The 11,070-nt window shown below is 39.8% G+C and overlaps 2 protein-coding genes across 3 annotated transcripts in view; one reads left to right on the top strand and one right to left on the bottom strand.

Moving 5' to 3' along the window:
* The first annotated feature begins 337 nt into the window (after positions 1–337).
* cacng5b (calcium channel, voltage-dependent, gamma subunit 5b) lies at positions 338–3,985 on the top strand. Its single transcript, XM_020931609.2, has 5 exons — positions 338–536; positions 1,899–1,985; positions 3,180–3,320; positions 3,399–3,544; positions 3,725–3,985. The coding sequence occupies exons 1-5, from the start codon at positions 341–343 to the stop codon at positions 3,983–3,985; spliced, it is 831 nt and encodes a 276-aa protein (XP_020787268.1). The 5' UTR covers positions 338–340.
* Positions 3,986–4,954: 969 nt separating this feature from the next.
* Positions 4,955–11,070, bottom strand: part of cyth3b (cytohesin 3b) — a 33,318-nt gene continuing 27,202 nt past the window's right edge. For both annotated transcript variants that reach the window (XM_055152690.1, XM_055152691.1), the window contains 4 exons: positions 9,450–9,526; positions 8,493–8,564; positions 8,207–8,361; positions 4,955–6,220 (listed from right to left, as the gene is read on the bottom strand). In XM_055152690.1, coding sequence (XP_055008665.1) covers positions 6,148–6,220; positions 8,207–8,361; positions 8,493–8,564; positions 9,450–9,526 — 377 coding nt within the window. In that variant the 3' untranslated portion in view covers positions 4,955–6,147. The remainder of the gene's footprint in view (positions 6,221–8,206; positions 8,362–8,492; positions 8,565–9,449; positions 9,527–11,070) is intronic.

Below are 11,070 nucleotides of genomic sequence, written 5' to 3'. Positions count from 1 at the left end.
TTGAGCTGTATCAAAACAAGACCACATAGATTAGTATACGGCCATGGACAAATATTGAATATGTGGATGACTGAAGGATTAAACAGATCATATAAAAGAAATCAATACAGTTTAATGTTGAATAGCACATTCTATTGTTTAAATAAAGACTTTTTTATTATTATTATTTTTGTGTGGTATCAAAATCGGTACTGAATATCAAGTCTATTCCTTAGCATTTAAATCTTTCTTTCGTCACTAGTTGTTGTAGGTGTTCAAACATGTAAAGCTAAATAAATTTAATCATAATAAATTAATCATCTGCTCCTCCAGGTCCATTCAGCCTCCTCTTTCTCTGACCATGAGTGCGTGCAGCAGAAAGGCCTTGACCCTCCTCAGCAGTGTGTTTGCTCTGAGCGCTCTGGGGCTGCTGGGAGTGGCCGTCAGCACAGACTACTGGCTCTACCTGGAGGAGGGCGTCATCATACCGCTCAACCAGACCACGGACATCAAGAGCTCCCTGCACTCAGGCCTGTGGAGGGTCTGCTTTCTCGTCGGTGAGTGTGTTTGTCTCTCAGAGGAGATAGAACAGCGTAACTTTTAACTCTTTACTCCGACTGTCACAAATATGCAACAAACCGTTTGGATTAAGATATAAGCTTTGGAAAGCACTTGTGTCTAGTTGTGGCAAACTTGCATCATACCCAAATTTGTATTTATTTATTTTTAGCTAAAGTCAAATAATAACATTCAATAATCTCAACTTAATTTACCATCTACTTAAGGACAAAAACACCCACACACATCTATATAAATTCAGGCGTTAAGGCGTTAATAGGGGTCAGATGGAGCTAATTTCATTCACTTTCACATATTAATGTTGTCATTATGTGTTGGTGAGTAATCAAAATCAAAGACCGAAAGGTACCAAAATAAAAAATAATGACTAGGTTGGTTGATTTGTTTTTATTTTGAGTCTGTGCAACAAGAGGATAAAAACAAAAAAACAAAAAGTGATGATAAAAAGTTTCAATCTCTCCAATCGTAAGAGACTACACAACAAAGGCATTACTGCTCCCTTGTTCAGTGTCAGTAGTACCAGTCACAGTGGCATTTGCCCCCAGGTTACTGTCTTTTAAAAGTCATTTGATGCCTAAATCTAAATGTGACAGTTGCTCTGGGGCGGCTCTGGGGGGCTTTGGGGTGGCTCCCTGTGTCAGCGACAGTGCAAATGACAACATGGACTTTCACTACAAAGAACAACTGAGAGGCACGTCCTGATCCACGAGCCAGTGTGAAGACGGAGTCCTAAAAACTCACTCCAACATCATATTCACATTCAGTGATAATACTTAATAATAAATGTTGAAGATTGGATAAAAGTACTACTAACTGGCCCTGCTTGAAGTTGTTCCTCCAGTTGTGTTTGTGGAAAAGAAAAATACATGACAAGAATTTACCTTTTATAGAAACTAACATTGAGAAATTAGCATTGAGAGGCCATATTGTGGTTAATATGGCCTCTTTTTAAATCTGGCCACAAACATAAGCACTGACAGAACCACTGACCTTGATACAAAGGTGCCTTGGTAGACGTCTGTGGGCTCCTATTATCTCTTAACTTAAATTACTGCTGAATAACATTACAAATTCTAATACACTATAAACAAAACTCTGCAAAACACTGTGCAAAAAATGATCAGTTGGTCATTATTGCCGTATGATTTGGCCTGGTTTCTCCCTGTTTCCTCTCCCACTGTGAGAGCATACCATCTCCCACCTGCTCCACCTGGACACCTGCCCTACGTCTCTCATTAGCTGTTCATTCGAGGCTGTGGTCACTCAGATTTTGTCATGGTGTCATACCCTTTTACCTTCAATCCTTTTCTGTTTGTGGCTCATCCTTTTTCCTTTCTCAGGTGAAGAGACCGGTCGCTGCTTCACCATTGAGTACATTATGCCCATGAATGCGCAGATGACATCGGAGTCCACTGTAAATGTGTTAAGTGAGTTCAAATCTGCAATTATTTTGATAAAGCAAAAACATGTTTCTAATAATATAATAGTAATAGGAATTGATTGTAAAAGTAAGTTTATATCAGAAATGAGACCAAGTCATTGTTTTGCAAGTCTCAAGTAAGTCTCAAGTCTTTCACCTCAAGTCCAAGTCAAGTCCCAAGTCAAATACAGGTAAGTCCAAGTCGAGTCTCGAGTCACTAGCCCATAAGTCCAAGTCAAGTCCAAGTCATCTGCTTTGAGCTTCAAGTCATTTCAAGTCTTTAAACCAAAGTACCAAATATAGTTTAGATTTTTGCAGTTTATTGTAGAAATGTAAATTTTTCCTTTTTAAATGTCAAGAGATTAGAGTGAATCATTATGGTCAGAATAGAAAGAATTCAGATTTAAAAGTGCTTCTCAAGTCACAGGGCTCAAATCCAGGTCAAGTCCCAGGTCATTGATCTTCAAGTCCAAGTCGAGTCCCAAGTCTTAGTCCATTTTATCGAGTCAAGTCTCAAGTCCTAAAAATAATCCCTCAAGTCTGACTTGAGTCCAAGTCACGACTTGCAAGTCTCCACCTCCGGTCTATATTATTGTAATCAACATATCTGTGAGGTGAATTGTATTGAAAGAGCGTCCAAGGCTACACTTACTTCTGCACTGACGATTAAAGCAGTATAAATGAGGCCTAAAATGATAGTGGATAGCATTTGAGTTAATTTGCTGCATAGAGAAGCCAAAAGAGCTTGAAAATGATTCAAATGAGTGTAATTTTGAGCACCCTGGATTGCTGCCCAAGAGGAGGAGCTCACACACTAATAGAGCCAATTTCAGTAAAGTTAAATTCAGTAATTCATCACAATATCCACTTTAACTGTATCCTTCAGAAGACTTCCACTTAAATACTATGTAACTTTTTGGGGGGAAGGTGCTCCGCCTGCTTGCTTCCTTGGAGATGCTATTTCTTGGCCAGGAATATCTATCCCCATGGAGGTACGCAGGTGAAGCTTTAAGCAAGTAAAAAATATATGCTTTTCAGGATATTTTTGCATAATGAAATATCTGTATACAGTTAAATGCAAGATAGAAAGGTTCTGAACTTAGCAAGCAAAGCAATGACATCTCCTTTGAAACCAACAGAAAAGTTACATAGTGCACCTAAATGTTTTTTTATTTTATTTTTTTTTCTGTGTTGTGTACAGAGATGATCCGCTCTGCCACACCCTTTCCTCTTGTCAGTCTGTTCTTCATGTTTATCGGTTTCGTCCTGAACAATATTGGACATGTTCGCCCACACCGCACCATCCTGGCCTTCGTCTCGGGCATCTTCTTCATCCTCTCAGGTTCACCTTGCTCTTTAAGTTCGCTTCACTCTAAATGTTTCCGATTATTCAGGGTTATGTTTCTTCTTGTTGGTTCAGGCTTGGCTCTAGTGGTTGGCCTGGTGCTGTACATTTCCAGTATCAATGATGAAGTTTTGAATCGGCCCAAGAGCAGTGAGGCCTACTTTTCCTATAAGTATGGATGGTCTTTTGCTTTTGCCGCCATCTCTTTCCTGCTCACAGAGGTATTGTAATATTCACTAATATTTCCTAAATGAAATGTGTAATGCTGTGTGTGCTTATGCTTGAAGTTTTCAGAAATCTCTTATGCCATCCAGTGGTCACATACTGAAACTACACGTACTGATTAGAGTGCGTAAAATGCTATTGTGACAGTGATCATTGTTTTTTGTTTGCTCCCACAGAGTGCTGGTGTCATGTCAGTGTATCTGTTCATGAAGCGATACTCAGCAGAGGAGATGTACCAGCCGCGTCACGCCGCCTTCTACCGTCCGCGCCTCAGTAACTGCTCAGACCACTCAGGACAGTTCCTGCACCCAGAGGCCTGGTCTCGAGGTCGAAGCCCCTCAGACATTTCCAGTGACGCGTCCCTCCAGATGAGCACCAGTTACCCCGCACTGCTCAAATGCCCCGAATATGACCAAGTGTCCTCCTCTCCATGCTGAGACTACAGAGACCTCACAAGGACTGCTTATACACAGACTGTATAGTTATTATACACTCAACAGTGTCTTCTTTTCTTCTTTCTATACTTTTTTATATTTGACAGATATCTCTTGTGCAATAAGCAGACAAGTTCAAAAATAAATTCGAACAATATGAGTATTGTGAAAATTGTAAAATAGGAAATGTGAGACCTGTAGCTACATGTTCCAGCTGGAAACCCAATGTATATTGTAAACATACTGTACATTATTTGTTTAAACAGCGCTTCATTGCACAGACCACTGTATATACAGTACGAGACACTTTGAGTAAAATAACATCAGTTATTATGTTTCCCCTCTAGGAGGTGCTGTTTCTACATTGCTATTGGTGATGAATGCATTAAGTGTCATCCCTCAAACACCAGAATGTGAATGTCTTTTAATGGATTTCAGAAAGATGGAAAAATTTGGACTGTTGCCATAGCATTTAATAATTTAAAACATGATGAAATGTTCTCAAAATGTCGCCTTTAAACAGTATACTGACCCATTAATAAGTGACACTGCTCTAGAGTATAGTAATATTAGCAACAACTTTAAATATATAAATACATTTTTTGACTTGCTTAAATTGAGTATTACGGGAACCATGTAGCCTATACTCAAGGAGGAATAAACCCTGCTGTAACTGCTCATATTTGTCCTTACTCGTTTGAGATTTCTCTTCTAAACTCGAGAGGGCGCCCTTGTTTCATTTGACTTTCATTTGGCTCTCCCACTGGGACACTTGAGCCTGCTCGTTTCCTGCTCGGTCTTCAATGAAGCAGGTTTCAGGTAAGTAATTATTGCGTGTTAATGACAGAGCTCTGTAGTATTCAGGGCCTGTCACTGGTGTCCCGCGACACGTCTCTGTTCATTAATGATGTCTTCAATGCAAATATGTAGGTCAAGATCAGCATTAATAATAAATGCGCCATACAACTGCAGTTGGCATTATATATTCTTTATGTAGATACATGTCATGTGCAATGTTACCAATAGATTTTACAGAATATAAAATAACAATTGCCCACATGGGCAGTACAATATTGTGCCTCAGACACAAGGCTTTCATTTATTTTACAAATCACACATAGAAAACTAACGGTTTACTTTATAGTTTGACATCATCTTCAATATTAGATATTACTTTGCTAATATTATAAACATTGCATCAGTTAGTCATTTTTCTATAGTCTTCATAAATATAACCACTTTTACATCAGTCATGGCTTATTAATGACTCCAACAATCTCATCCATATTATGTGTTTTATGTGATTAGGTTTAAGGCTTAGTAAAGAATATCCCAAACATCAGCTGATGCAACTTCTGCCAATCTGCTCCAACGTGTCCCACATGTGCATACTACAAGAGACCAGAAACCTATACATGATATATACACACATAACTTAAGTGTAGAATAACATTTACAGGGAGTAAACCATTTCACAAAGCAAATAAATACAAATCAACAACTGGTTATATTATTTAAGATGAACACAAAAGCAAGCAATCGATTGAAGGATTACAAACCAAATACAAACTAGGTTACAACAATACGCTGACCTTCACTAACACAGGCCAAAGACGAGGGAGAAATGAGCTTAATTAGACTGGTACCCATTAGGCTAAAGCAAAGCCACAGATAAACCCCTCAGTCCACCGGGGGAGTTCCTCAGCCTCTGCGAAAGCCCTGTATCTATAGAACTAATATAAAACGTATGCACTTTTCACAAACACATAAATCAGCCCAGCTGACGTCTACACTAAACCTGAACCTGAGCCAGTGCTGTTGTTTCAGAGGTCGCCGTGACACCTGCAGAGACCCTCAGGGTGAGATGGTCAGAGAGTCTGTCACGTAACACATCTGTCCATGGGTCATCTCCACTGCACCGTCTTATCTGATAAAGCACAGTGGAGGTGCTTCTCATAAGTGCTATGTGCACTGACAGCATGCACACTTCATTCACAAACAAACATATGGTCACCACATGCAAACATGGCCGCTGTCCTCATGACTGAAGCCCACACAGTGATGTTCCTCAGTGTTCCTCTGTAGTGGACAGCTTGATGACAGATTTCCGTGGAGATGAGGGTGAGAGCAATGAAAAGTCCTGGTTTGAGGAGGATTGTCCACGCTCACTTCTTGTTGGCGACGCGTCTCTTCCTGGTGGCCAACATGTCGTAGAAGGGGTCTCTGCTGATGCTCGCCCTGGAGAAGTCAATCAAAGAACAGTAATGAGATCAATAACCAGGCCACATGAGAGCCACTCAAGCATCTTTGAGATGGAAATGTAGCCACATTTACACAAACCCCTGCCTTAACTAGATCAGAAAAGAAAAAAACTTTATGCAGTGACCTAGTTTGGTTTCCATGGTTTCTGAGGAGACCCCCCCCCCCTTCCTAAGTTTTCCCTTTTCCTCTGTTTTTTTCTGTAACATCTGAATGATCCCTGCCCCAGGCCTGTGTGGAGGAAGTGCTGCTGCAGGTGAGTGGTCTGAAAGAGGACAAACAATGCCACCACAGATTATGGACTCTTCACAACCTGCACTGAAGCAAGGGAACAGTGCCATAAAATCTGGAGTGAGTCAGGAAGCCATTGGGGCTCCACTGAAGACCCAGTTTAACGGCTATAAAATCCTATTAGCACAAAAGAGGAAGAGGATCTACCCCCCGCTGCAGATATCTTTCATTAATTTTACACTTTCACACAGCAAGAACAACTGTCACATAACATATTTAATTGTCATTTTCCATCAGCAGCAACAAATACGATTACAGAAACAAAACAAAAGCACTATGATGGGTATTGAAATAAAAACTATTTAGTATAGTGAAATAATTATTGGAAACTTTTCAAGAACTTTCCCTGAAGCTATCTTTTAGTGTGACCTCATGTCCTCTCAGAGCGCCCTCTTCAGGTGTGTTTTATGGGGATTGCAGGCTCAGCCCCGGGGTTTTTTAGAGATTTGACTAATCTCTCATCTCCTCCTCGGGGAACTCTCTCGGTGAATATGGAGAAGGAAGAGGAGGAGGGGGGCTGTTCTACGTTAAAACATACTGTACACTGCTCTGTTCTGCTGAAACAACTGTCTTTGACATTGCAGCGTATTCTGTGAGGATGACAATAGAGTATTCAACATGGGTGAGTGAGAGCAAGGTGAGCTGTAGGTTAGGTATTCAAGAGAGGTACACACGACATAATTGAGTGTACAACATGACATTAAGACCTATACATAGTCTCAGTGCAGGCTATGACTGAGTTTGCATGTTTTTTGGGGGGTCCGGGTGGGTTTCCTGTAGGCACTCTGGTTTCCCCCATGAACCCAAAACATGCACAATAGGTCAAATCCTCCAGCGAAAGTAGTCCTGATCTAGCCAGGCTGGCGCCACCTTGAGCCTCCGTCTACACAATTTCATTTCTCTCCAGCGACTGGGTCAGGAATCAGAATACACTAGACAGTTTGCAAGAACCCCGGAAGTTGTAGTCAGAGCACCAGCCAATCAGCCAAGAGCCATACAGTCTGTGTTGGCAACGATTCCTGAGATCGAGGATTTAAAGCCAGAACAAAGAGAATGTTTGGTGAATTTTCTCAAAGGGAAAGACGTTATTGCCCTTCTTCCTACAGGATTTGGGAAAAGCTTAATATACCAGTCAGCCCCGTTAGAGGCACATTACAAAAAAGTACCTGCCTACCATCGAGCAAACGAATCCTAATGCTGCGAGGTCAGACGGTTTCCACAAAGTGAAACCGACTGATGAATCAGGCTAGCGGTTTCCCTCATGAACCCAAAACATGCAAATAGGTCAAACCATTCAGCTAAGGTAGTCCTGACAAAGACTAGCTCTACATTCCCCATTGGATCCCTGGCACTGCACTGTGGCACTCACTGTTCACTGGCAAGTTGCCCAAGTGGCACTGAAGGATGGGTCAAATACCAAGGACAAAATTCCCTACAGCGACCAAAGTGTACCTTTACATTTACCCTGTACCTTAAGTTTATCCCTTAACCTATAACCACTATTAATATCTGACAACAATCACTTCAATCTGGTTGTTAAATTTTACATTCAGACCATACCATGAAAAACAGCTGCAGTTTTTGAGATATTCAGACCCAGCTATGTACAATTCAATCTTTAAATATTGACTTCCACCCAGAATTATTATTATTAACACATAACCCCTCCCTTACTTAATAGATTTGATCCACTCCTCTTTCTCTTCTGCCGTCGGAGCTGATATCCTGTACACCACATGGTTCCCCTCCACTACTCGTCCATCTGCCTCCGTCTTACAGGCTTTGATCACCTGGCCTTTGTGATTAGGATTGTACAGCTCAAAACAGTTCTGCAGAGACAAGAGCACCATGGTTAACAAGCGGCTGTCAGGGAGCTCTCACTGTCAGTGTCAAAGGAGCAGACTTTTCTATTTGAGATAACTTCAGATTTAGAGTAATACTATGTATGCAGTAGACTCACTGGTTTCCTGGGCTCCTCCACCTCTCTGATGCTTAAGTTTTCTAGAGGAATGATCCCACGAGGCTCCTTGTCCTGAAGAAAAAGAGAATAGGTGGTGATATTTTTGTTCTGGATTTGAGAAGTTTTAACTTGGCTTGATTTGATGTGGAATACGGTCTTGTGAAAGTGACAGGCTCCAAGATCTGGGTCCACCACCAATATCTCCATAAAGAAGTTACTGAATATGTTCTGCAATATGGCAATAAAATCACAATGCAAGATAGATAGGTTTAATGCCATACTGTGGAACATTCCAGGCAAAACAATAAAATGGAAACAAAGTGGCAGACACCTCCCAAGGAAAGTTTTAGAATCCACCTTCAACTTAAAAAAAAAAAAAAAAAGAATAATAATGGTGAGCTCAGAGTCATTACTCCATTGGCACATAGTTTGGCTTGAACTAAAAATTGAAAATCTAAATTCAAGTCATTTTAACAAATCAAATAATTTCTTTAATTGTACTGTACAACTCTAGTTGTCTGAAAAACAAGCAAAGATTTTACCTTATAAGTTTATCACTTCACTTTTAGCTATAACAGATACATTACTACTGAGGAAAAAAAAAATTAAAATTGTGCGGGACATAATTCTGAACTTCTGAAGCTTCAGAAACTTAAAAAAGTATGTCTCATTGTTGAATTGAACTGTTGGAGGAAGTAACATTCACTGATGTGGGAGTTTGACCTGGTTTAAATGTCGTGTGGAGCAGTGCATGCAGAGGACAGGACATAATGAAGGATAATATGGGGCTATGGAGAGGACAGTGCTGATGTAGCAAAGACACACTGATACCGGAGTGTTCTTACAGTCACAGAGGAAAAAACGAGCAATTATGAAGTCAGCAAACTCCATCTGAATCATACGTTTATGCACAGTTTGCAAAAATAATGACTTTCGATTTCACAAAGAAAGACTTACCGTTGTGTATTCAAAGTAATAGAGGCAGTTGTCTGTCAGGATGAACCAGCGCCTCTTCCAGGTTTTCACCCGGCCCCCTGACAGGAAGAGGAAGAAGACACAACTCAGACCGACAGGCTCCAACCAGGAAGTCAACAGTCATTCACTTTCACCACCACTATTGGCTATGAGGAGTGTCCAAAAATATCTAAATATCGATATATCGTGATACTAAACTTGGTGATACAGTATTGTTATCATGGACTACATATCGCCGTAAGTATTTTTTGGGTATATTTTACAAAATTATTTTATAATGGTGCTATAATTTTGATGTTTATTCGGAGAAAGGAAACTTATTTATTCAATACATTTGACATATTCACTTTTTTAAGGGTTACTAATGGTTTATTCCATACTGACTCTGCAAAAGTAGTGATTTAACGATAAAATACTATTGTTAAAATGTATTTGGTTCTTAAAAACATTGCAGAATATAATGCATCGCCGTATAGTGATACTATCATATCGTGAGCCATGTATCGAGTATCAAATCACGAGGGACCCTGCGATTCAAAGTCCTGTTGGCTAACTTATGGCATAGTATATTAATGTATGCAAAAAATGTTTAAATGTAACTGTAAATTGTAACTCCAGTATTTTCTTTTTTAATTATATGGTCAACCGATTGGTTCACACTGACTGCACAGTGAGTTCTACAGCACAAGTCACAAAACAATAGTAATAAAATAATAAATGAGTGTTCCCTTTACAAGTTAAAAATAACAAACTGGTAATTGTGATTTCATTTATGATCCAATCATGAGCAAAACAATCTAGACTCCCTAGTATCCTTTCTACAGACTATTGAGGGAAATTTGAGCCCAATAACTATTTGATATAGTTTTTTAAAAATTTTTTTATTACAGTGCATTTCCTACTTTCAGCTATTCCGTAAAACATGCTGACTTTTTTAGGTTTTCTGGTTAGGTTGGGCTGATTTAAATGATGATTCACTCCCTCATAAATTATTGCATACTGGAGTTATTCATTTTTAAACACTGAAATCTTAGCCATATCTTAGGAGAAGTAAAAACTGCAGATGACTGGAACTGAACATGGCACCTCCAGCTGCCCTGAAGGAAATCGACAGAACAAAACTAGCACACACAACTGTACAGCAGGTTCACAGCTGCATGCTCCATTTATGCACAAAAAGCACAATAGAGAAAGTGCAACATCCCAGTGGTTGAGTCATGCGCTCTACAGAGAATATGAAACAAAGCATCGCTCTAAATGATTGTAAAAAGCAGCTTGTGATTGTCAGTGCATACTTATTGCAACCTAAGATTCCTGATTAGTTCCCCGACATATTCCTGTTTTCCTGTTTTCAAGGGCATGCACTATCCAGGAATCTTTGCATTTGACTATTGAATTAGTTTGGCTACATTTCTGCTTAAAGGGCACATATTTTGCTATTCTTTATCTGCTGTAATGTTGTTTCTTCACCAAAAACATATCTGGAGTTCTGTTTTATTTTATTCGCACATGTTTAATGCACAAATGCACAAATATTAGGCTGTGTCTTTCTCTCAAAGGAGAATCACTCTGTTCAACCTTGTGATATCATGTGGTAATACAG

This window comes from Boleophthalmus pectinirostris, unplaced genomic scaffold (assembly GCF_026225935.1).
Source record: "Boleophthalmus pectinirostris isolate CB_2022bp ecotype Guang Dong unplaced genomic scaffold, ASM2622593v1 HiC_scaffold_17, whole genome shotgun sequence".
Lineage (NCBI taxonomy): Eukaryota > Metazoa > Chordata > Actinopteri > Gobiiformes > Gobiidae > Boleophthalmus > Boleophthalmus pectinirostris.
Note: the sequence above shows the minus strand (reverse complement) of the source record. Positions and strands in the feature narration are given on the sequence as shown.

Excerpts from the sequence above, each read along its gene's own strand:
- cacng5b (XM_020931609.2), top strand. The coding sequence starts at position 341 with ATGAGTGCGTGCAGCAGAAAGGCCTTGACCCTCCTCAGCAGTGTGTTT. Across the intron at positions 3,321-3,398 it reads CATCTTCTTCATCCTCTCAG|GCTTGGCTCTAGTGGTTGGC; the intron begins GTTCACCTTGCT and ends TTGTTGGTTCAG. Across the intron at positions 3,545-3,724 it reads TCTCTTTCCTGCTCACAGAG|AGTGCTGGTGTCATGTCAGT; the intron begins GTATTGTAATAT and ends TTGCTCCCACAG.